The 27086-nt window shown below is 35.1% G+C and overlaps 3 protein-coding genes across 13 annotated transcripts in view; 2 read left to right on the top strand and 1 right to left on the bottom strand.

Moving 5' to 3' along the window:
* The window catches only part of LOC123542394 (uncharacterized), a 36914-nt gene extending 29906 nt beyond the window's left edge, over positions 1-7008 (top strand). The window contains exons 21-22 of the mRNA XM_053531859.1: positions 4727-4908; positions 6907-7008. Of these exons, the coding sequence (XP_053387834.1) occupies positions 4727-4908; positions 6907-6954 (230 nt within the window). The 3' untranslated portion in view covers positions 6955-7008. The remainder of the gene's footprint in view (positions 1-4726; positions 4909-6906) is intronic.
* Positions 1873-4179, bottom strand: LOC123557228 (uncharacterized). The gene is made up of 2 exons (XM_053531860.1): positions 4056-4179; positions 1873-3733 (listed from the first exon to the last, which is right to left on the bottom strand). Exon 2 carries the CDS (start codon positions 3582-3584, stop codon positions 2112-2114), a length of 1473 nt encoding a protein of 490 aa, XP_053387835.1. The 5' UTR covers positions 3585-3733; positions 4056-4179; the 3' UTR covers positions 1873-2111.
* Positions 7009-10485: 3477 nt separating the features above from the next.
* The window catches only part of LOC123542395 (integumentary mucin C.1-like), a 64854-nt gene continuing 48253 nt past the window's right edge, over positions 10486-27086 (top strand). For 4 of the 11 annotated variants that reach the window (XM_053531851.1, XM_053531855.1, XM_053531854.1 and 1 more), the window contains exons 1-10: positions 10489-10556; positions 11646-11711; positions 12276-12329; positions 16064-16117; positions 17944-18096; positions 18239-18310; positions 22608-22844; positions 24815-24922; positions 25498-25539; positions 26647-26754. In XM_053531851.1, coding sequence (XP_053387826.1) covers positions 10535-10556; positions 11646-11711; positions 12276-12329; positions 16064-16117; positions 17944-18096; positions 18239-18310; positions 22608-22844; positions 24815-24922; positions 25498-25539; positions 26647-26754 — 916 coding nt within the window. In that variant the 5' untranslated portion in view covers positions 10489-10534. Of the gene's footprint in view, positions 10557-11645; positions 11712-12275; positions 12330-16063; positions 16118-17943; positions 18097-18238; positions 18311-22607; positions 22845-24814; positions 24923-25497; positions 25540-26646; positions 26755-27086 lie in introns of all 11 variants that reach the window. The other 7 variants (XM_053531848.1, XM_053531847.1, XM_053531846.1 and 4 more) reach the window with 4 other exon arrangements.

Raw genomic sequence — 27086 nt, 5'->3', positions numbered from 1 at the left:
AAACACATCAACTGTCTCAGTATGAGCTTTCCAATGACTGTTACAGGAGCCATAAACCCCAAAGGATCAAACAGACTATTCACGGTAGCTAAAATGCCACGTCTTGTGAGAGGACGACTAGAGGCCTCGATTCTGAAAGTAAAGCTATCAACTTCTAAAGCCCAATTCATCCCCAGGCTACGCTGAATGGGTAAAACATCTTTATCAAAATCTAAACATTTAATATCTTTTGCAAGATCTTCAACATCTATCAATTTCATAACATCAGCACTACTCGAGGCTATCTTGTGCAGACGTAAACCACATGCTGCTAAGTCTTTTTGTGTTCTCTTAATCAAATCAACCACCTGACCAGGGGTGGATTTAGATGTAAGACCATCATCCACATAGAAGTCTTTAGACACAAAGTCTTGCACGTCTGGATCAGAATTCGCAACCGACTTACGCAAACCATAGGTAGCAATGGTAGGTGAGGATGTGTTGCCAAATGCATGCACACACATCCTATAATCTATCAAGTTTTGGTTCGGATCATTATCCTTGTACCAAAGGAACCGCAAAAAATTCCTATGTTTCTCATTAACTGAAAAGCAATAGAACATCTGTTCTATATCTGCCGTAACAGGGACTTGCTCCTTACGGAATCTAATCAACACACCTAACAAACTGTTTGTAAGATCTGGGCCACTAAGTAAGACGGAGTTCAAAGATATACCCCCAAACTGAGCTGACGAATCAAACACACCCCGGATTTGGTTTGGTTTTTTCGGATGAAAAACACCAAACACAGGCAAGTACCAGCATTCTTCACCCTTGGAGAGGGGTGGGGCAATCTCGGCGTGACCTTTATCAAAAATCTTAGACATAAACTCAACAAGTAGCTGTTCCTTAGCAGGATTTCTACGCAGACTAGAATGCAAGAGCTGTGCTCTTCTCAAAGCTAAGTCTCGATTGTCAGGTAAACGTTCCCTAGGATTTTTAAAAGGTAAGGGAGCACACCACTGACCACTATCATCTTTTTGCATGCCATCATCCATTATCTGCAAAAACTTCCTATCTTCAACGGACAGAGAAGGTCGGTTATCATCAACTCTCCTAATAAATACTGGGTCATAACTGTAACAGTTGTCAACAACTGCATACACAGAATCACAAGGCTTAAATAAAGACTGTCTACCATTGGCCAAAAGTTGAAGTTTGTTTACATTTACAGTGTTTTGGGTGTGAAAATCCCCTACACACAACTCCCCAACCACAACCCAACCTAAGCCGATACGCTGAGCAAAGGGTGTTCCTAATGGGCCAACTATTTGTTCTAACACACGGTGTGCATCAATCACATCTCTTCCCAACAAAATGAGAATATCGCTACTGCTATCAAATTGCGGTAATTGGTCAAAAATACATGACAAATGTGAAAAATTCCTAACATCATCAGGTGTACAAATTTCTGACTTGTTATTAGGTATGTCAGCACATTCAATAACAGTTGGCAATTTATAACAGGTAGAACCATCAATGGATGTAACATAACAATTGCTAACTTTACGACCACTAGTGTAAGTGGTACCACCACAGGAGTTTATGCGATACTCATGAGATTCCATACTATCAATATGCAATTTGTCAAACAATTCTGGTTTTGCTAATGTTTTGTTACTCTGCTCATCTACTATGGCATAACATTTAACAACATTGTTAACATTATTATCTAAATAAACATTGACTAGAACAATTTTTGCACAAGATTTACAAGCTTGACTATGAATGTTTGTACAGCTGTTGTTGACCTGATCTACTTGTTGACTGTTTTTTCCTGGAGCCTGTTTCTCCCCATCATCACGGAAATAATGCATAACAGTAATATGATTTACACTATTGCAATGGCCGCATTTTACCGCAGCAGAACAATATTTTGCTTCATGATTTGATTGACAACACCTAAAACACAATTTGTTTTCTTTCAGATATTTTCTTTTCTCTTCATGTGATTTTTTCTTAAACACATAGCAATCACTTAATGAATGCTTGCTAGATTTATGAATGAGACACAGAACACTAGGAGTAACATTTTTCTTCTGTGATAATTCGGCATCTGTTTTCTTCGCGAATTAGGTTCCCGGTGTTTTCATATTTTCTCCGCGATTATGTTGAACCTGCACTGTAAGTTGTAGACTAGGATCGTTACGAATTTTCGCCTGATCACTAATGAATTCAACAAACACAAGAAATGGTGGAAATACGACTCCTTTCCTCTTTTTGTATGTATTTACAAACACTGCCCATCGCTCTTGTATGTTTTGAGGCAGTTTACATAATACACGAGACATTCCAACTGAAGAATCGAAGTATGCAAGTGTGCTTGAATATACGGAATCATCCTTCAGGCCTGCAATTTCCATTAGCAAGTCTGCTAAATCATACCATTTTGTAGTATCATGCATTGTTAACTTTGGAAATGTATCCAACCTTCTTGTAACTGCCTTATGAACTGCTTCTGGCGACCCATATCTATCATCTAGTCTGTGCCAAATCTGCTGTAATCCAGCTATAGGATCTCTGATGTAAGCCGACTTCAAGTTTTGTGCGTGTTTTCTTGATTCCCTTCCCAACCATTTGATTAGAAGATCAATTTCTTCAGCCGGTTTGGCATTTATCTCACTAGTAACTTGTTTGAATGTACTCTTCCAAGAATTATATTGTTCTGAACTGTCATCAAAATATGTAAGTCTGTTCATAAGAATATCTTTTCTTAGCAAGTAGGTTGCCAATGGAATTTCATGAGAAGTTTTATCTGTATGTGAAGGCCCTATGCTTTCTCGGGCATCTTCTTTCTTAACTTGATTCATAGAACTTACAAAGTTTACAACCTTTTCTTCAAACATTTGCTTTGGTAACTGTTGTAACACACTTTTACCACTACCTCCTTCACTCATATTCTCAATAGCTTCCACTTCAGCTATTGCTGCAGCCGCGATCTTTTTGTGAGATAACACATCTAGCTCGGTTGCTATCTCTGATATTCTCTTAGCTTTTGCAGCGTTCAGAATCTTTTCCTTTTCTTCAAGGTCAGCTCGTTCCTTCTTCAATGTTGCTTCCTTTTCAGCATACTCTGCTCTGGCAATAGCTGCCTTAGCTTCCGCATATTTTTCAGTAAGTAATCTACTGGTCGCTGATGAATGTCTACTTGATCGACTGCTTCTAGAACGACACGGCGAAAACAACTCAGATTGTTCAAGTTCAGGTTGCTGGTGTTTCAGACTAGTTAGTTTGTCCCTAAAAGCTGTAACTGTCTGAATAGTTATTTCATGTTGCTCTTCAATTAACTTACATAGATTCAAACTCTCTTCTGTATGTTTTAATTGTAGGTATTTACAGAACTCATGATATAATGTTTCGAAATCTTCAACTTCAGATGTAAATTCTTTATCTAAACTGTGTAATGTAGACAATGTTACATCTTGCTTTGATAATTCAAGCAATGTCTGCACCAAAGTTTTAAAGTTATGTTCAAACTTGTGTACCTTTTCTTCGTAAGATGACATGGCCTTTTCTGTTAATTTACGAAGCCTTTTTGTTGACATTGGAACTCACTACTTATATCCACTCGTAAGCCACGGTTAATTTACTATGCTGCCCTAAGATGTACTTTGCAGCTAGCGAACCCAATTGACAAGACGAAGACACTGACTGTTCAAGCTCTTTAATGTATATCGTGCCATCGGGTAAATTACTGAAATTAGAATTACAATTCGTTAAAAAAGCAGGACAAGAAAATTACTTATTGTTAAATATATTATATAAAGGACAATATTAACGTCTAACAAGTCCTAATCAATTACATGATATGCGTAGAAACAGTATATATTGACATTCAACCTTTTAATAAAGATGTTCGACTTACAAAACAACAATACATGGTTCGAGAAAATTCAGGTGCGAATAGCATGTCATAAAAATCGCCTGTATCAAAGGCTATATGGCTTGACAGGTTTAAACATTTTTACAGTCACAAAGAACAGCTTCAAATTATACAATGTAACTATAAAACTTACACCATGAGCGGCTATACAAGAGAATTTCGACTCAAAAACTTGAAACTCAGAAAAAACAAACATGGCGCCCTCAGTGGCGATAAAAACGTGCGTAATACCGAAAAGAACTACCGGAAAGATTTTATATCAACAAAAAGTACTCTGGATAGAGGGGCACCACAATGTTCGTTTCCGATAACATGCTAAAACAAATTAGGGTAGGTAGGTCGGTATTTTTTTCGGGGGAGGGGGTTATTAAGTGGGACTTTTCGTAAATTAATTTTGTGTCAAAACATTAATACAAAATAGGGGGTTATGCCTTTAGAGCATCAGTAAGTTAATTTTTACATCATCGACCATGTTTAAAGCATAAAATGTGCAGTTTTGTAACTTTTTGTTAAAAAGTTGAAAAAAACAATTCTCGAAGGCAATAAAAACATTTAGGGTCGGGCCAAAACTTTATGGTATGTCGGGATACCGGAAACAAACACTTTTTTACGCCTTATCTTTTATTTCACTATATATGACAGATGCAATAAAAAAAGTACAAATGTATAAGACTAGATGTCTTAAAAGGTCTTTTTATTTTGTTGACTGGTTGTTACCGTTACCCAAACTCAGCCTGTAATTTAATGGACTATTTCCTTTACATGCATCATACATTCTTAACCTTGTTTCTTTATTTATTTCAGACAAGCCAGTTGATGTACAGTTAAACAAATGCGGAGATCCCGTTACTAGTGAACTGGTTTGTGAACTTTTACAGACGGAAATATGCATTTGTAATGACCCGGATGTTCGAGCACTCTGTGGAAGATATTGCGACAATAAATGCACGGACCATCCATATCTTGGTTCTGACTGCATACCTGCTGTGAGTTTCAGTCGACTTAGTTCATTTTACGTAATATAAATTTTTGACTAATTTATTCGAGTTGAAACTAATTATTATCGTTTTAAGGACCGGTCACGAATGGAATTATCTAGCATTACTTAAGATGTGTAAAATTTTGATAATCGCGCATGTGCTCATCAGAAAAATCCTCGACTAAAAACAACGGTGTAAATGGCCCTTATTAGTGTCAGGTGTCTGAAACAACAGGAATTCTCATGCAATTCGGATAGAGAAATTAACTGTGAGATAACAGTTACAATGCCCCCCTTCAGAGAAGCGGAGGTATATCACTTTGCACCTGTTGGTCGCCTCGGTCGGTCGGTCAGTTGGTCTGTCGTTCCATTACTAGAAAACAGTAGGGGCCATAGACTTCATTAGCCCAATTATGCTATCAACTTTGAAGGTTTTTCTCAAGTGACTGCACCGTAAATATTACTTTTCAATGTTCAGATGCATGTGCCCTTGGCCTTTGACTTACTGACCCCAGAAACAATACGGTCCATTTACTTCGTTTACATGCTATTAAGTATGACTGTTCTTTGTCAAGTGATTTTCAATTGATTGAGTGGAAACCATTTTCAAAGTTCAGGCCCATGTGACCTTGCCTTTTGACCTATTAAACCAAAAGCAATAGGGATCATCTACTTCATTGGCCTAATCATGCTATCAAGTTCTGGGTCAAGTGGTCTACCTCATAAAGCTGTTTGGGTCAAAGGTTAAGATCACAATGACCGTTAGCGCACAGAGCACATTCACCATGAACCCCTTGAATTCGACCTTTCTTAGATAAAGATTATGGTCATTGTCGTATTAAGTGTTCAGATGCACATATGGTCCCTCTGTAAGCAAGATAATTTCCGCTTAATAACACCAGAATGCTTTGACCTGTGATCGTCAGATTGTACGAGTGTTTTAAATCCTCTGAAAGCTATGTTTTTGTATGTAGGCTGATATGTCTGTTATCACTGGTAGCAATATTACGGTGCCCCTAAAGTGACATGTTACACACTTTTTTTCCAATTAGGTAATGTGAGACTATTTTTTATTTCGTTTAAACGAAATCATTTCGTTTAAACGAAATGATTTAAACGAAATAAAAAAAGTCTCACATTACCTAATTGAAAAAAATGTGTGTAACATGTCACTTTAGGGGCACCGTACAATATATTTAAACTTCACGCACTTGTTTACTGTGATGATCAGACATGTAACACAAAAGTTCCATAACTCTGTTTTGCACTTTTATAAAGTTCTGTACGTCCCTTTTCCGACGAGGCATTTTTTTTTTGTTTCGTACGCAATCTGAGATCTCAGTAATAACCACAGGGAATGGATTGAAACTTCACTTTACGCTATGGCTGTTTTGCGACTTAGTAGTGTTTTGGTATAATTGGTTATCTCCGTTAAGATAACAGGAGAGGAAAATTCTGTAACTAAATAACTTTTAATATTGTTTATACAACTGTATTAATTCATTTGACATTTTAGTGAAGAGATTTTAGACTAGTTCGGCAAAAAGATCGAGAACTGTTTGAATCCACCATTTTGCGACTTCCTTTATTTCGTACAATTTCCCATTTAGTGTCTGTGTTTACCAGTAAGTTGCCTTTTGCTGTTGTCACTGACAGAAATTAAGTACACGGCACAATTGAAGTCACTTCCCAATACGAAAGTACTTCCGGCAAACTAGAAAACCTTTGAAAGTATTAAACATTTACCATGTTAAATTTCTAAAATGGACTGGTCCACCATTCAGCTTGGGCTGTACCACTTATTATTCAAAGAGGTATTCATTGAAAAATTTACTGAATGAATAGTGAACAATGCAAACCATGATCAGTCTGCACGGACGTACAGGCTGGTCTTGGTCTGCACTAATCACTTGCCACCAGCATGCTAAACCTGTAAAGGTGAAGGAATCATATTTTATCATTTCGTTTTAGAAAGTGTGTTATCTAGCCAGTTTTCTATTTTCAGAGGCGGAAGAGAAGGGACGCATTTCTCAGTCAAGTTATGCTTCACTGAAATTGTGTAATTATTGTAATCTATTTGGTAAAAGATATTTCCAAGCTATGATAATTATGGTGTTTGTTGTGAATTTAATGCACGTGTGTCGCGTTACCCATATGTCCTATTGTTCTGTCCTAACAAACGTGAGTGGTTATTTAACTGAACTTATTTGTATTTGCTATATATTTCTTGTGGTCGCATGTCCGGTATTATGCCATAACTGACCTTGTTAACGTGATGTTGCTTGTAACATTGCCAACTGAGAATCACTGTAACCGTCATTTTTAATCAGCATCAACTTATTTTCTGCCGCTAATAGCTTTCAATGATCCAACAGCTTCCAACACCACGCTTTCTCTGGATGCCAGTATGTTTTTTGAAGATACAAAATAATGGGCATTTTTAAAGAAACTAACGACCTAGCCTCACGTTCGCAAAACATATTCGATCTCAGCTGAGTTTGATAATGAATTTGTCATGTACAAATGTTTATTTTATCAATGGACCGTATATAACAGGGAATGACAGCAGCCATAAACAAGATACAAAATCATCAGCCATTTTTAAAGAAAGCAATAGTTAAAGTTACTAATAACTGACAATATCATCATTTCGTTGGCAGATGAGTTAGCGTCCGGCCATATACGTCTGTCATACCCACTACAACTAACTTATCAGTAAAAATGAAAACTACAACACAGCTTAGTGGGAAAAGGCCGCGACTTTATTTAAAGGTTTCTCATGGCGTTCGGCAAGTTGAGATGATGTTTAAAATGCACAGTACAAGCAGCTAAACATGTATATTGAAAATAACCTAATTTTATTTGCCCAACGAAAACTGCAAAGGATCAAACAAAATACATTTAATAAATAATGTAAGATTTGAAATCTAGCGAAAAACAATTATTACCAGCGGTGGCTGTAAAGGCAGAAAAAATACTAACTGTACATAGAAGTTATAAGAGTACAAAAGTACCATCGTGCAACTTTCAGCATGGTCGTGAAAATATAAAAGCCGTGCCATGAGAAAACCAGCATAGTGGGTTTGCGACCAGCATGGATCCAGACCAGCCTGCGCATCCGCGCAGTCTGGTCAGGATCCATGCTGTTCGCTTTCAAAGCCTATTGCAATTAGAGAAACCAAAAGCGAACAACATGGATCCTGACCAGACTGCGCATCCATGCTGGTCGGAAACCCACTATGTTGGTTTTCTCATGGCGCGGCTTATAACATCTTGCGTATTTCGACCTTATACGGAAACAAAACAGATATCCTCTTGTAAAATGTTCTCTGATGTCACTGAATGGCATATAGAAAACTTGAGTTTTATGAAATTATACTTTATTCGTTGTATTTCGTTGATGCGCTTTTGGCATACAAACACTAAATAGGAAAATGGCGCGAAAAACAATGGTAGTCCTCACTTTTTTGGGGTTTTTTTTTGTTTGTTTTTTTTTTTTTTTTTTTTTGTGTGTGTGTGTGTGTGTGTGTGTGTGTTTTGCTCTGTAGAGCTATTTTTCTTATTTTCTTTGCAATTTTTATTGCTAAAGTCACATTAAGATCAGCGTTTTCATAATGAAATAACCACATGACAAAATGTTTCATGGAAACTTAGATCATACACCACCACTACAATTTAGAGTCTCATTTTTAGCTTATTTTGCAGTTTGTTTGTTTGACTGAAAATATTTTTCTTGCATCAAACATGACCACAACTTTTTGAGTTTTTATTCAGCACTGATAATATTCTTCAGGAAAATTTAAGTTACAGACATTTAAATGGGTCCTGGTGTGTGCTGCGGCCATTTGAAATACAACATGTATGTCAGTTTTATACAGAATAAAGAAGAACAGCTTTTAGTGTGTTGTAACCTATAGTCAGTACAATGTTTGTCGTAAAGGACGATTTTGTCCTTTCGATTTGCGAAATTTCAAATTTTCATTTTAATGTCTGGCCTGGCACATAATAATGGCATCAACTTTAAATACATAAACGAGAAAAATAAGTTTCATAAGACAGGAAAGAACTCAAAGAGCAGAAAAGCAAGCAATTTTTGTCGGGCATCACTTGTTTGATGAATGCGCCAGAAAGATCCATAAACTCATGTGAATACATATGCATTTCTAAAGCACGTACTGATTGCTTACCATTATTGTTTTAAATGTAAGCGTATCTAAATAATTTGTTTAGTGTGTTGCAATAATTACCCTTTGCGTAATTTGTGTAATGATATTGGCAGTAACTGCATTTGAAATGTTTGACGCAAATAACCAATCTGTGCGTCTTGTAATCGCGCAGCGCAAATAACCAATTTGTGATTTAAGACATACTGATTTTTATCATCCAACAAAATTTCGTAAGAGGACCTTTCATATAAAATTGTTTAATGGTACAAATGACAAAAACCTGGCATGCTTGAAGGCGTAAATAGTTCGAGCCATTCTGTTTTACGTGTACATTAAATAATAAAAATGGTGGTCCATATATTTTTGCAGTTTTTTAAAAGATATTTACGTCCTTGGTAATTTACATACTATTTCTTCAAAATTCGTTTTTGGAGTAACTTATCGTCATCCTAGGACTTGTATTTATAAATACTTATAATTCTTAACTTTTTAATGTCTTCATAGTTTAACATTCAAAAACAGAAATTGTAACTTTTACAAACACACGAATAAGATATCAAACTCTGACATGAAACCCCATCAGACTGTCTGTTTGCCTGGGATCTACAACGAAGACACCAGCACCTATTCTATCAGTACTACATACACTGCTTTGTTTGGCACGGAGTTTCCTTTAGATGCATCTTGCACTAGAGGCTGATCACTACCAAATACAGTGTAAGCCTCCGAGGTCTAGTCACAAGTAGACCCAATTAAAATATAGTGCAATTGTTTCCCCTTATTTTTGTTTCATTGGACATTGATTGATGCCACTGATGTTGATTGTTACAAGCAATATAGGTTGTGTAGATGACATAAATTCACTGTGGGTAAGTTTAATTGTCAATTATGAAAACAGGAAGTGGTGCAAGAATACCACTGTCAACAAGCCGGAACCGGTGTAAAAGTTGCTGTACTTTAGATGGTGAGTTTTTAGCTGGTCGCAGTTTTCTTATATAAAAGTTAACACCATATTTTCTTTAGATATTTTTGTTGCACTAACATTTAGCTTTTGAAAGATGGTAGGCTGCCAAGACCTGATATATTAGAAAATAGATTTGCAGAGCTGGTTTTGAAGTGTGGTTTATATAGAATTATATAGAGGCTGCATTTAGTGGTGTCCAGCCTAGACGGTTGAAGGGAGACAACAGTGTATAGCGTTAATCAATAAACCAGGGTAGACAATAGTATCGATTTTTATCCAATTCTTCAGTATGAGCAACTTTCGTACTTGTAGAATCTATTCTTTGCTTCAAACATGCGTAACAAGACGAATAGATTGTGTATAAATGAGTAATCGGTTGTAGTACACAATATGCATGTATATACGTATATCAAAGTACATATAAGTTAGAACACTATTAAATCTTATCATTATCTGCCAAAAATTGCGTATAGAGTTTAACGAGTAGAAGAACAGATTTAATAATGGCCTATATATGGAGCAGAGGTATTGTGTAACATTAGTTCTTCTATTTCGATTAAAATATGTTTGATATGACCTTGAGAATATGCCTCAATCAAATGTAATATGCAATTATTGTGTGAACCGTTTTTACTGTAACAATTCTTTGTCTTTTGTAAATATTAAGACAATACCATGAATGTTATACATCATTGCAAAGAACTCCAACGGTGGTAATGAATTTTTTTCAAATTTTCAATAACTGATAAGCGAACAATGTGGATCAAGATGAGACGGCACGAATGTGCAGGCTGATGTGGATCCATTCTGGTTGCAAAGTCCTGCTGGTTTTCGCACAGCGGCGCTCAAATGTTCTTTGATTTCAAGGAAAAGGGACACCTAGTTTTGTGGAAAATATTCAAATTTATAAGAGTATTTTTGGCGTGAATAATGCATACAAGAATCTTGAGGGTTACCGTTTGGCGTATAATGCAAACGATCCTTTGTTGGCATTTAGGGATAGCAATACAGTTTAATCTCGATATCTCGAACTCGCTTATTCAAACATTTCGGCTATCTCGAAGACATTTTCAAATAATGTTCCGAAACCACGTGAACGAAATATCATTTTAAAGTGAATTTCGGTTGTCTCGAAGTACACCGCTCGATCCCTTGGAATTTGTGATACCGACTTTCAACTGTATATCCTAAATTACGAATAGAAAAGAACATCTGAGGTTGCATATATAGGTTTGAACCATGTGAAACCTTTGTTTACTATTTGGTACATTTGTAAGAAATTAAAAAGCGTGAGTTTGATAAACCTGCTAATTAAATGTATCTTGAATTTTTATTTTTCCTGAAAATTTTTACTGGATCTGTTGACTATTTCAATGAAATTTGCAACAACTCTCACGTCCCAATAGTCTACATGTACTTAGGCGGAACTGTGTATTCAGTGCTCCCAGTGGACAAGATATAATAACTGAGTCACTTGGCGACTTCTAATGGAAGTTTTATCAAATTTACTAGATAAGCGTTTCGAATAAATATATTAAGAAAACTTTTTTTTTCTGCGACTTTTCTTATTATTGTTGTGTCCAAGTAAAATCAGTGTTTTAACTGTGTATTTAGATGTGTGGATTCTACTATACATTCTGGCTGTTCAAAATGTTGCGCAAATTGTACCAGAAACTGAAGGTAAAATCTTACCCTTTTTCCTTAGATTGTTTGTGTACGGTAAGTCTCTCAGTTTCTTTCTTTTTTAATATTTAACTGCCCAGTCCATATTGTCTCTGGCGTAAGTTTGTTCGACATGAATCGATGGAAACCGACTTCAGTCGATTAAAAGCGACTTAAGATAACAAATGACCTTAAAAATTAGTTTACACTTCGGGTTGATTGTTAATCCCTATCAAAATGTGTTAGAGCTGAGTGTTGAGAGTGTTGAGGGTGTGGTCAATGGTGAAACCCTCTTGACATGTATATTTTGTAAAGTAGCTCAGTAAAGAATCAATGAGAAAATAAAAATGTCTATGACAATGCTGATATAAAGTGAACAAAGTCATCTTTCTTCAATTCCGTGACATTTTTTACCGTTTTTGTTTGTTTTGTTGGGGGTTTTTTTTTTCGTTCGTTTTCAAACATAAATTGATATCGAATTCTGTGTCAACAAAATTTTCACGCGATGATTTTAGCATTACCTCAAAATAATAAAATTTCCATGCGGATGTCTAATAATTTTGGGAGAATTTTCTGTTTTAGATGGTAAGACTTCGTTTGAGAGACGTTTCCTACTAGACCAAACATCATCTGCTTGTAAGCTCTTTTATTGTATTCTTATAACGTATGAATGTGATACCATTATTTTCATATACAGTCAAACCTGTGTTAAAGACCATCTCTGAACAGAGACCACCTGGCTATTAAGACCACATGTTTTGTTTCCCGTTTTAGCATTTACAGTGTATTTTTACCTGTAAATAAAGACCACCTCCAAATAAAGACCACATTTTGGCTCTCCGAAGGGTGGTCTTTATAGACAGGTTTGTACTTGTAATTGTTTTATTTTCTTCTCACAAGTAAATACAGGTTCTTTCATTTGTATATCTTTATTCGACCATTTCTCATTTAAAAATAATTCTGGTATATATCCCAATGACCTGTCGTTGAGTAAAAAAAGGTATTTTGGAGATATATACATGCGAAGGACTTATATATAATAATACTATGATTTGGTATTGTTTGATATTTTTTCTCAAATGTGGGGCTAACCATTAATATATGATGTCTGTTTACAATGACTTAGCCGTGTCTCATATATATCGTATCCATTTATTTCTCAGTAGATTCTCATTTTTGTCTACCATTTCCTCAGCTGTGTTTCAAATATATTGTGTCCACTTAACCCCAAGGAGATTCTTACTATGTCAGACTCTACCAATTTCCCAGCGGTGTCTCATATATATCACGTCCAGTTATTTCCCAGAAGATTCTTATTACTAGTATGTCTACCAATTCCTCAGCTGTGTCTCATATGCCCACTTATACCCCAGGTGATTCTTATCATGTCTACCAATTCGCCGGTTGTTTCTCAAATATCTCTTGTCCAATTATTTCCTAGTGGATTCTTATTATGTCTACCAATTCGTCAGCTCACATATATGTCCGCTTATTTCAAAGGTGGGTCTTATTATGTTACCATTTCCTTATATGTCCACTTCTTTCCTTGAGGATTCTTACTATGTCTACCATTTCGTCAGCTGTGTCTCATATGAATTCTGCCCACTTATTTCTCGTATGATTCTTAAATTTATCTACCAATTCCTCAGCTGTGTCATATAAAGATAGTGTCCACTTATTTCCCACGAGATTCTTATTACATGTTTATCTACCATTTATTCAGCCGTGTCTCATATATATCATGTCCGCTTATTTCCAAGAAGATTCTAATTAAGTCTACCATATCCTCAGCTTTGTTTCATATATACTGTGTCCATTATTCTCCATGAGATTCATGCTATGTATATCGATTTCCCAGCTGTGTCTAAAATATATCATCTCCACTAATTTCCCAGAAGATTCATTTTATATCTACCCATTCCTCAGCTCGGGGTCGTGAGTTCGGGCCCACGGAGGCGTATGTTCTCCGTGACGATTTGATAAAAGACATTGTGTCTGAAATCTTTCGTCCTCTTATGTGTGTACATGTATATTATTTGTACTTGTATATTCCAGCCGAATGCCATTCTCAGACAATAAAAAGAAATGACATTTAAATACTTTCCAATATAGCTCTTAATGGACAATTAATACCCACTGAGCAAACTCACCATTGTTTGATATCAAATCTGCTATAAATTCCATGCAAAATGCCAGCCTCCTAGACCACTCAGCCACAAAGACGTATGTAAAATACAATGTCGAAAAATGTCTATATTGGTAATATATAACCTGGAAAACCCAGAAACCTTTTTAGACATTACGAGGATATCTTCAGATATTTCAGCCTACTTCCACCTTTGGGTTTTAGTCAGTCATACTTAGTATATTAGTCCAATTTTTACACTGAAGCTTAAACAACTGTCATGAATCCAGGGGAGATTTATTAGCTACTGGCCGTTTTATCAATCGTGAAATAGTCAATTTAGATTTTGAGATGTACCCTCAGGCTATATTAAGCGCTCCGCCAATTAGCTATATATATAGGTTTGCGCATGCGCACATGACCTTCTGTCAACCTTTTTTATGGATCCACTTATTTCACCCCACACCGGCTCTTTTTTCCACCATCTTGAACCAATTTTAAATTACATGCGTGTGAAGAACACTCTCTAAATTGCCGCAAATAGGCAAAATTAAACCTATCAAAAAGTCATGTTATGCATATTATATCATTCTCATTCTGTGATATTGTATATGTACCTACTATTTCATATGTCCGCTATTCAATTATGCCATTTATTGCAGGTCTTTCGCTCAAAACTTCATTAATATTCACCATCAAACAGAGGAACTATTTTATGCGTAACCGCTTCAACATCGTCAACTAAAGGCAAATAACTGTGCTCTTGTGCCATCTGCGATCTTTGCCACCAACCTTGCTTATGTCAACATTAAAAAATAATACTTCATGTAGAACGCATGCTAGCAGCGAAAAGTGTGTAAAGCAACCGTTCTGCACAAAAAAAAAAAAAAACACGCTGAAAAGTTGACAAAGTCCATTATCATTTTGTTTGGTTGTGCTGTACACTTTCAAAGTACCTTTAAGGTTTAAAAACAATCACGTGAATTTCTACAATCACGTGAATTTCTTTGTCCGACGTGATTTATAAAGGATCTGTTTTCGATTGAAGGTCTCTGCGCTATGTTAATTGCAAAATGCTTAATTACATATAGGTAGTGCCAAATGCTTTTTGCCAAACGCTTATGTACAATGTCAAACGCATTTGCATTAGGTAAGAGAAATAGAGGATATTTGTTTGTTTCAGTGTAAGATCGAAATATATTTCACCGACTGAACACTATAATGAGATGAAAAATGTAAATTATAGTGTTCACGAGTGAAATATGTTTCGATCTTACATTGAAACAAACAAATTTTCTTTTTATTTTATGTATTTTCAATGGTTTGTCATTTCACCCGCGCAGCGTCACGTGCATAGAATCAGGACGTCATAATTATGGTGTATAACTGTCAAACAGTTCTATGACATTTTTAGACTTCTTTTAGATTCTGTAATAATGGAATTTATGTCTTTATGATCCTGTAAATATTTATGTACATCTATATCTTTACTGAAGTATATTTTGCATGGAATTTTCTATTATTCATAATTCATATTCTTTCGCATTCAAGTGTAGTTCCGCACCAGCGAAAAATAAAAATGATATTTTTACTGTTTGAAACAGTGAAAATATCAATTTTATTTCCCTGATAAATTTCAGTATTTCCTTGAAAATCATAAAATAATGCAAATTGTTAAATGCGAACTGCTAAACAATATATTTCAATTGCCTATTGCTAAGTACATATTCAAATATAGTCAGATAGCTTATATGAGCCGTGCCATGAGAAAACCAACATAGTGGGTTTGCGACCAGCATGGATCCAGACCAGCCTGCGCATCCGCGCAGTCTGGTCAGGCTCCATGCTGTTCGCTTTTAAAGCCTATTGGAATTGGAGAAACTGTTAGCGAACAGTATGGATCCTGACCAGACTGCGCGGATGCGCAGGCTGGTCTGGATCCATGCTGGTCGCAAAGCCACTATGTTGGTTTTCTCGTGGCACGGCTCAATTATATCAGTGGATAGACGCATGCACTAAAAGTCTTTGTCTACATCACAATATGGTTGTTATAATAGTGGCTTGATCTAGGATTACATGATCCAACTTAACAAAATCAACAAGAGCAGAATACAAAATCCCAGATCTAGCTACTGTTATAATGACCCTTTTATTATACACCTCCACTTTTTTTGTCGATCTCGGTTATTTGCAAAAAATGTAAGATCCTTTTCTTAATGTGTAATTTTAAAACATCAAACTCCAGATACATCAGTGCCGACGCCAACTAAAGTGACAACACCTCAAGTTCAATCAACAGGTACATATATCAGACAAATGTTGTTGGGTTTTTTTTTTTTTTTTTTTTTTTTTTTTTTTTTGGTGGGTGGGGGTTGTTTGTTTGTTTGTTTGTTTTCTTTTTTGTTTCAAACATAATGATTTGATTTTATCGGCAAACACGCAACATCTGTACTCGATTCTTTTTGCTACGCACCTGGACCGCAAACTGCATGCACATACACACCGAAAATGGCATGCACTGTTACTCAGACTTCTATACCTATATAAAAGCTATGTGATCAAATCTTTCGTTTGAAAAACGGCAAATTTTCCTGGTTTTTTGTTTTAGTAGTAGTAGAAAACAGCATTTTTCCGAACTTTGGAAAGGCCAAGGTTGAGGCCTAACTATACTCAAGGAACAAGTGCAGGAGCCATCTTGTAATATGGTGGATAGATTATTGAACGCTAATTTTGCACTCGGGCTGGCTACAGCGACCTAAATTAAGACTATTTTTGTTTAAATTTCATTCTGGAAGTATTTTTACATTTTCTCAGAACAAAAAAGAATGATAAAGATTTAGCTGGTGAAGCAAAACTCAGTTTAAGTATAAATTCTTATACCAGCGGTGTGACTTTGGTGTGATTTTACAGTTAGCAAATGTGCCAGTTTCGATCTTCCTCAGAACATTCATGACCCCTACTTTTAAGTCAGTTTACTCTAATAGGATAATTATTTAAAATGAGGTAAGATATTTTTCCCTCTGAAATGGGTCTAACGGATTATGGCAGCTCTGTAAACTTTGTCAATTTTATAAAGAATATATGAAATTAACATTTAGGCGTGTTAGACCTGGAGTACAGATACGATACATATGTCGTCTCGCGTAATGTTTGCGGTACAGATGCGTAGCCATGTTATAGGGAAAACTCAGATGTAATTGTAATTATTTTTAAGTGGATTATTTTAACCTAATTATAGCTTGCTGTCTTTATTACACATGTTTTGATTAATCCGATTTAATGAAAATATACTTTAACAATGGCATTCTTTAATTATTAGCTCATTAGGTCAGAATGCTACCCTCAATAAAATTTTGGATGTGTTCGATATTGGGTCATCTGGAGCCAAAAACTAGGTCACCAGGTCAAATCAAAGGAAAAGCTTGTAAGCACTGTAGAGGCGACATTTATGACTGTATCTTCATGAAACTTTGTCAGAATATTAATCATGATGATCTCAAAGTCCGAATTAAATCTGGTTTATGTAGGGTCAAAAACTAAGTCACCGGGTCAAATCAAATGAAAAGCTAGTTAACACACTAGAGGCCACATTTATGACCATATCTTAATGAAGCTTGGTCAGAATGTTAATCTTGATGATTTGTAGGTCATGTTCAAATCTGGGTCAGGTGAGGTAAAAAACTAGGTCACCGGGTCAAATTAAAGGAAAAGCTTGTTAACACTCTAGAGGCCACATTTATAACTGTATCTTCATGAAACTTAGTCAGAATGTTAATCTTGATGATATTTAGGTCAGGTTTGAATTTGGGTTACGTGTGGTCAAAACCTAGGTCACCGGGTCAAATCAAAGGAAAAGTTAGTTAACACTTTAGAGGCCACATTTATGACCATATCTTAATGAAACTATCTTGATGATCTTTAAGTCAATAGGTCAGGTGAGCAATACAGGGCCTTCATGGCCCTCTTGTTTTTAAAATATTGCCTACCAGATTAGCGCTGCATGATTTTCTCCCACTCTCTTAAAATTTACAGAAGTTAGCAATTTTAAGATATTTTGTAAAACGTTATTATATTTTTTCATGTTTAGAGATTATTCTGGTCACGTGATATTCCATCTATTTTTAGATTGTTTCTACGATAGTACAAAGTACATGGGTTCTTTCGCTACCACTGTTACTGGTAAAACATGTAAGAATTGGGTTGACTTAGACCCGAGTCTCCAAGGATTCCCAGACATCTCTATCACTGTTGCCAGGAACATGTGCAGGGACCTGGACGGTATTTATTTATTTCATTTTTTAAATACAGTATATTATTGTATAAAATAAATGCATTGAATGTTGTGACTAAATTATTGACGGACTGCTAGATCTACGTACGTTTTAAATTCTCCAAATTAAAAATTCATTTTCCACTTCAGGTCGTGGTTTCCCATGGTGTTTTACATCGAATACTTTTGACTGGGAATTTTGTCCTGTTCCATATTGCCAAGGTATGAGACGTGAATAAATTTTTTTGCACGTTTTTCCCGGTTAATCATGCCTTGTTACTTTTACTGAAACACCGTTTTAGTAATTCAGCTATGCTCAAGATGTTTTACCAAATGATACAAGATATAGGTCCATGTTTCGGAGAAAAATGTTCGAACGTCATCAGATCATAGAAAAAAAGCATTGCTTAACAGCATATAAAACATTTAGGGCCTATATTATTCTACAAACCATTGTCAGTATATACGCATATATTTATTGAATTCCGGAAAGGGATTGCATGAAGGAGCCACACTTCTGGACAGTTCAGCGCGTTTAAAAACTCACCATTTTTAAATCGTTCGATTATTTAGACTTTACATAACTAGGTATAACATCGTTTTTGACAATTGTTTACCTTCAGTTCTCTACAAATGGCATTCTTATTTAAAAGGGGACAACTCATTTAGAATATTTTAAGTATTCAACTCCACCGAGTCCAATTGTTATCTTGAAAAACCGGATCAGTAACGCATGATCTCGGATCAAATGGAGCGGTTTTGGTAAGAAAATTGTCTTTTTCAGTTATTTAGAAATTATTGTCAGAGACGGAATACAGTGCAAGATGAGCCTTGAACATTATGGAACACTCATTGCTATTTGTTTTCTAGCAAATCTAAGCACATTTCTCAGTTACTTCGGAAAACCATACGAAAATAGCAGGTAAAGGTGAATTGAAAAAGAGTTAATGATATCCGTGGTAGGGTTATAATTACCGGAACTATAGGGTTCTAAATGCAAGCAAAGAAATAGGCTGAGTCGTTGCATTATCCTTTCTTTATTAAGGCTTCATGCTACATAGTATGGTATCAAACATGCTTAACAAAATCAAACCTGAAGGGACATATGAAAAGACACAAAGACAAAACTCTCCAGTGTAACAGACGTAATAAATCATACTGCAGCTTTTTTATTAGAACCAGCATAATTGTATACCATAAAAATCAGTACTGCATAAATTGGAGACATCCTGTTTGTTCATCTATTCAATTTCCATATACTTCAATTTGGTAGCAACATATGGTGACATGACTCTTATAAGGGTGAAACATCAAACATCTTTTTGATCGTGTTATTCTTCTTAGTGTTGCCACTAGTTATCACTGTTTTGATAGATAAATACAATGAATAAAGGTTTGTTTCCCTTGTAAATAAATAAAAATGAACACATGAGAAAACTCCGAAGCTCCTATGTTACTGTATTTTGCAGTCGCTGATCTTGTGTCTTCTGCGTTACTGACCGGCACGGTCATGAATCGCCTTATACTGGTCATTCAAGAGATATAATTCATCATTTATGATAAAACATGATACAGGAATGTGTCAGTGATATCGCGGAAGTGGTAATTTAGAGTTTTTGCTGAAGAACGTACTGAAATAATGCCTTTTCTGAGTTGCGGCATTGTTTACCTGCTATTTTCGTATGGTTTTCAAAGGTAATTGAAAAAAGTGCTTAGATCTGCCGGAAAATGAATAGCAACGAGTATTTCGTAATACTCGGAGCACATCTTGCGCTTTGTGCCGTCCTTGACAATGATTTTCAAATAACAGAAAAATATAATTTTCTTACCCAAAATCACCAAAACCGCTCCATTCGATCCGAGATCAAACGTTACTGATCCGGTTTTTCAAGGTAACGATTGGACCCGGTGAACTATGTTGGACAGAATGATAAAACATATATTGGACAGATTATTTGTTGGTCAAGATGCTGTTTATTTACAAAAACAATATGTTGTTTAAGAAATAATATATCTCATTTAGTGATTTGTCGCTGAATAAATCATAGTTTGCAGTTTAGATGCGAAGGAATTATATCACGAAGACGCAGCCCGAGCGATATAGATCTAATGATACGCATCTGAACGACAAACAATGATTTTATTCAATAGCAAATCACTAAATTAGATATATTATTTCGATTCTAACACGTTACCAAGGAATTTAAAGTACATCCTTGACGGCATTCATTAAATGTTTGCCCGTTTTTAATCGGTTTCTTTTCCAGCGCGCCGCTATGCCGCTTGACGCTATGACGTAATTATTGTGGCGTCAGAACAGTGAATTGTTGTATAATAATTTACTGTTTCCAGCCTTCTTTGTTAAACAGGAAAATGAATCGGATCGTGTTAGAATTTGTTATATACTGCGAAACCTTTAAACGGTGTTGTGACATAATCACTTCAGCGTGATGAATATTGTTTAGCAAATTTATATATTTATGAAACAATACATGTCATGATATTTTACTTTAAGTTATTTAAAGGTTGTTTCATATAATAGGGCCATTCCACGGGAAAACCTGTATTAGTGACAAGAAATCAAAATTGAAACAACAAAATATTCATAAAGAACATTCTTTTACCTTTCAAATCTGAAGTAATAATCCTCTCTATTTTAACCGCTTCGATAACTTAGTGGTATTGCATCCGCTTCAAGTGCGGGAGGTCGTGGGTTCGATCCCTGACCGCGTCATACCAAAGACGTGAAAAAATGGTACCAGTAGCTTACTTGCTTGCGCTCAGCATTAAAAGGGAAACTGGCCTCTTCTCTCATGCCCTCATGGCGATGGATTGTATCACGAATGAGGCGTCGAGAGTGATCAATATAACATGTAGAACTTCCTTCACAATCGACCTTAAATAAATTATGTATATACTAAATCTCTATTTCAAAAATTACAATGATTTGGAATTTCCGTTGCAATGACAACACAAATAACATTTATTTGTAAACTATGGTAGAATTTAATTTACCTTAGATACTTGTATTACGATATATTTGTTTTTAGTTTCTGTATGAACATAAGAAAAACAATGATTTTCCAGTATTTTATATTACATGTACTTGATATATCTATATCATGTCACAAATACAAGATATCTCATGGAACAACCCATATGTATATAGAGGATATTTGTTTGTTTCAGTGTAAGATCGAAATATATTTCACCGAGTGAACACTATAATTAAATATTTTCACGAGTGGCGCAGCCACGAGTGAAAATGTAAATTATTGTGTTCACGAGTGAAATATATTTCAATCTTACATTCAAACAAACAAATTTTCTTTTTATTTTATGTATTTTCAATGGTTTTAAACAAATTATGTCAATTTTACCCGCGCAGCGTCAAGTGCATCGCATCATGACGTCATAATTTCATGACGTCACGATATCTATAGCGTATAACTTTCAAATAGTCCTATGACGTTTCCAGGCTTCTTTTAGATTATTTAATGATGGAAGGTATATCTTCATGATCCTGTAAATATTAATTTATATCTTTGTCTTTACTGAAGTATATTTTTCATGAAGTTTTCCATTATTTATAGATTCTAATTCATATTCTTTCGCATTCAAGTGTAGTTTCCGTACCAGTGAAAAATAAAAATGATATTTTCACTGTTTGAAACAGTGAACATATAGAGGATAATTGTTGGTTTCGGTGTAATATCACGTTATAATTTCACCGAGTGGGCACCAAAAGTGATATTTTCACGAGTGGTGCAGCCACGAGTGAAAATAACAACTTTTGGTGTTCACGAGTGAAATTACCGTGATATTACATCGATACCAACAATTTTTCTGTTTATTTTATGTCTAAAACTCTACTTTTGTTGTGTTTATTTCAATAAAATGTCGAAATTTGCGGGAAATTTTATCAGGAAGCATCGCAAAGATGACGTCATTTTAACGACGTCATCGTCATATTGTTTCCGGCTTTCAGTACGCTCGGTAAACTTTTTGACGTTGATCCGGGTATCAGATTTGATAATTTTCACTGAGTGGCCAGTGAGTTTATCAGGATATAATTCACCGTTATATTTCGATAAACCACCGAAAAACATAAAATAAATCAATTTTATTTCACCGATAAATTTCAGTATTTCATTGAAAAGCATAAAATAATATATGTTTCTTTCATTGTTTGACCCAAATTTTTTTTCTTTTTTTTTTTTTTTTTGTTTTTTTAGTTTTATTGATAAAGTCATGGCTTGTTAAGGTGGACCTGTAATGACAGTGGGGAAATGACGTGTGCTCCACATACAGTTTTGGCTTTCTCAGCATTTTACGTCTGAAGAATGCTGAGTGGCCTAACGAGAGTACGTAATCTCACGGAAATTGCCGAGTGTCATTATAGGGGTCCGCTACATTACGTCTTTCAAAACGATAAGGAAGAGTTTAATTTTTCTTTGAATCGTTTTTCGTTTGTTTGTTTTTTGTTGTTTTTTTTTTGTTTGTTTGTTTTTTTTTTCAGAATGTTTTTATCCGAGCCAGAGTGTACAATATGCAGGGTACGTTGCTATTGATAAAGATAATAACACGTGCTCGTCATGGACAGACTACGTTTCTCAAACCGGAGACACTCTCGTCAAATTTCTGAATGAAACTGTAGCAGATGCTAAAAACTATTGCCGCGACCCGAAAGATTCCGGTACACCACAGTGTTATGTAAATGGTGTGCTGCAAAATTGTGATGTACCGCAGTGCACGCGTAAGTAACATCTTCACAAATATCTTCATATTCTTAATAGCGAGCTCGAAGAGCAGAGACGAAGGGCCTGCTCGAGATTCGAGCTTAACGGTAACACAAGTATACTTTCACACTTGGTGACTGATTTGAAAAGTTTCATCGGAAGTTGCTAAAAAGCGTACCCTAGCGGACAGGTGATCACAGGAAATACTTCATTCCGCAGTGAATACAGAACTTCATTCGATTGCTGAAAATTATTTATCACTCAAAAATAATGCAAGAAAGATTTCCAGTTGTTTGAAAAAAAGAACATTTTCATTAATAAGCATAAAGCCACGGGAACGCGGCAAATAGGTAATGACGTCACCGTGACACCGGCATCCCATAAATTTTGCAACGTATGATATTCGCTGTTACAGGTATGATGACACTAAATGTAGACTATTTTCAAGTGAATAGCCTAAGGTTCTCGCGAATTCTTTTAAGTAATGAATAGTTTCTTTGTTACATATAAATGATGCATATATTTTTAGCTAAATCTGATTTCTTCGAGCTCGTTTTGAGGCTTTGCCTTATTTCATATTATGTTTAATATCATAAACAATGGATTCAATAACAATTTATGCCATGTTAGTCAATATTTAACCCTCTGGCAAATACATAATAATAATTATGTATAATAATTATGAGAATACAATTATAGAAAATAGGATTTAGCAAATAGACATATATGTTCGTAACAAACGTGTGGAAGCCACATATTAAACAAATTAAAGCATAGCAAAAGTTCCTTCTAGGGCACATCTATATAAATATAAAATGATCATCTTGTAAAATTTTGGTTGCAATGTCTCTTTTTATACTGCCAAAAAAATGTCAGGTAAGTATTTACGCTAGTTATCTAACATAAATTGTTAAATCCAACAACAAATTAAATCTGTTACCCCTTTCAGTCGAGTAAATAAGGCAATAAGACACTGACCCGGTCAGTCCATTATGATTCGATGTGTGAATTTGTTGCGCATAATTAGAGGGTCGCAATGGGGTTTGTTTTCACATATTAACCATGCATTTGAAGGTAACGATAATATTTGGTTGTTTACATTTAAATTTGCTGATATATGTCTATCTGGTCGACTGAATGTACATATGTTATGTTCTTCAAGAATGGAGGAAATAAAAAATCAATCAGTCATCCTCGTACGGTGCCCCTAAAGTGACATGTTACACACTTTTTTTCCAATTAGGTAATGTGACACTTTTTTATTTCCTTTAAACGAAATCATTTCGTTTAAACGAAATAAGTTATTTCGTTTAAACGAAATCATTTCGTTTAAACGAAATAGTTATTTCGTTTAAACGAAATAATCATTTCGTTAAAACGAAATAAGTTATTTCGTTTAAACGAAATCATTTCGTTTAAACGAAATAACTTATTTCGTTTCAACGAAATCATTTCGTTTCAACGAAATCATTTCGTTTAAACGAAATCATTTCGTTTAATTATTTGATTATTAATTTATTATTAATTATTGATATAAATGATTATTTCGTTTAAACGAAATGATTTCGTTTAAACGAAATAAGTTATTTCGTTTAAATGAAATAAGTTATTTCGTTTAAACGAAATCATTTCGTTTAAACGAAATAAAAAAAGTGTCACATTACCTAATTGGAAAAAAAGTGTGTAACATGTCACTTTAGGGGCACCGTATCCTCAGGTTAAGTATTATGCAATCCATGGAACGCGTTCATTCAGAGCCTCAAATGAGAAAGAATAGTTTAACGTCAGAGGTTATTTCTAAGGTCACGAAGTTTAATGACCAGCTTGTAATTACTACAGCTTTCGATATCAATAGCTCAGACAAGTGTGACTTGCCGAATTAAGATATTCCTTCTCAAGAGAAGGAACAATAATGCGTTATGAGCTTTTAGGTGAAATTATTATTTCTAAATGCAGGAAAAAATAAATCCTTTGTATGTAATTTTAGATGACTGTAGGGATGATCCGGAGACAAGCTGTGCTTTAGTACAGCAGTATGTGTGCAAGTACGAGTACACTAGCGCCACCTTGTGTCCAAAAACATGTAATATGTGCAGTAAGTATAAAACAAAAACAAGTAATAAACGCAGTGACTTTGTAAGAAGAACAAGTAATGTGCACAGTACATTATGTTTCAAACACCTTATTGTGTGAAGTTAGTGTTAACAAAACGTGCACAGAACTTTTGTTTCATACACTTTAATATATGGAGTACGTATTAACAAGACATTATAGTATTTATTCAGCTGTGCAATATTGGACACAATATTAGATAAATCGCGCATGTCGTACGAAAAAGATTTTTCCAATTCCAAAGTCAGCAGAGAAAATATGAGAAAATTGGTAGCATTATACTATAACACCGAATTTATTTTAAGAATTGATTTTTTATTTATTTACAGGCAGTATAATAACTGAGATGTAAAAAGTGACTCTTGCCACAGAGCGTGAATTATAACAAAACAGATATTTTGAAAACTGCATTCTATGGAAAGCCATGATTGTTTGTGTGCAATTAATACGTGGATTGAAATAAACGACAAACAAACATTTATAGATGTTATATCCAATCGTATACTCTACATGGACATTTTAGCATTACAACGTGGATATACTAATGTATTTTTTCAGAATTTGGACTGCTTCCCCCTAAAAGTGTGGATCCTCCTGCAGGTAGTGTATACATATTTAAATAACTGAATTGAATCAATATAAAAATTTATATATAAAATATCCGAACCTCGGATATCTGTTTTAGCGGCAACTCAGCAGAGTCTCGTTACCACCTTAAACAGAAACCCTCGTACCGGATATTCCTATTTGCATCTACAGCCAGTGTCAGATTTTTATATTCTTCATCAGTGACGTCACTGGTGTCTATGTTTCAGCACTATTGTGTGCTAATATCTTGGATTCAGACTGGAGTATATCTTTACTATATATGACGTCATTGATGTTCTTTGATAACTGTTATAATGGTAACGCGACAGGGCCTCTTTACCACCAAAAACAGTAACCCTTGTACCGGATACTCCCATTTGCATCTAAACCCAGTGTCAGATTATTATTTTCTTTATCTACGATGTCACTGATATCTATATTTCAACATAATTTACAGCTATTTGTATTGATATACTGGATGCAAACTGAAATATCTCTACTATCTATAACGTCATTGCTGTCTATTTTACAACACATCTATTTCATATATTTGTGTAAACATCTCAGCGACATACTAGCATATCTGTTCATTATCTATGTCGTCATCAGTGTTTATATTACAGCTTTATTTTCAGATATTTTTATTAAGTCTTAATTGAATGCATATACATTCGCTTATAAGACGCACTCGCTTAGCAGACGCACCTCAAAATCGGTCATGCTGTATGGGGTTTCTTTTCCTTTAAATTTCCTTGTAGAACACGCTTATAAGATGCTCCCCAGTCTTGAACTGGAAATATAACTCCTAATAATGCGTTTTATAATCAAAACAAAATACATATATGTAGTTGTCCACTATCTGTGTTGTCATTGTGGCTTATAAATGTTACATGATAGCTTGGCTTTGGCGTGAAATTCCTTGTTGGATGCTACATAAGTGTCAGTTATCTGTAACGTCATTGTTGCTACTTACATAACATAATTTTCAGACATTTATGTACGCCGAATGTACACTTTAGTCTGTTGACTTTATGATAATCTTTAAGTCATCTGTAAATAACCAAATATTAGACCGTTATCTGTGATGTCACTGTTACTAATACCTTGACGAATTTTCAGACATTTGCGTTGACAACCCGGATGCAAACTGTGACATACTTCAATTTATTATATGTGCTGACACTGATGGCGCTCTAAATCTATGCCCTAAAACATGTCAGTTATGCAGTAAGTAAATCCTAACCTTAACCTTGCTAAATTTCTAAAATGGACTATCATTCAGTTTGGGAAGTACCATTCATTATTCAAAGGGTGTTTACTGAAAACTTACTGACTGAATAGCGAACATTGCAGACCATGATCAGCAGTGCCGGCTGATCTTGGTCTGCACTGGTCGCTAAGGTAGAATCACTTGCCGCCAGAAAGTTAGAAGTTAAAGTTAAGGTAACGTTGTTGTTATGTAAATTCTGCCTGCTAGAACGTCTAAGGTCAGTCCAGTAAGTGAAATAATTTTCAAAATCGGCTAAAAATGATAAGGTTATGAATACTTCAATATTTGA

Source organism: Mercenaria mercenaria, chromosome 19 (genome assembly GCF_021730395.1).
Source record: "Mercenaria mercenaria strain notata chromosome 19, MADL_Memer_1, whole genome shotgun sequence".
NCBI classification, from domain to species: domain Eukaryota; kingdom Metazoa; phylum Mollusca; class Bivalvia; order Venerida; family Veneridae; genus Mercenaria; species Mercenaria mercenaria.
Note: the sequence above shows the minus strand (reverse complement) of the source record. Positions and strands in the feature narration are given on the sequence as shown.

Bases quoted from the DNA above. Each gene is read 5' to 3' on its own strand.
- LOC123557228 (XM_053531860.1), bottom strand. From the start codon at position 3,584: ATGTCAACAAAAAGGCTTCGTAAATTAACAGAAAAGGCCATGTCATCT.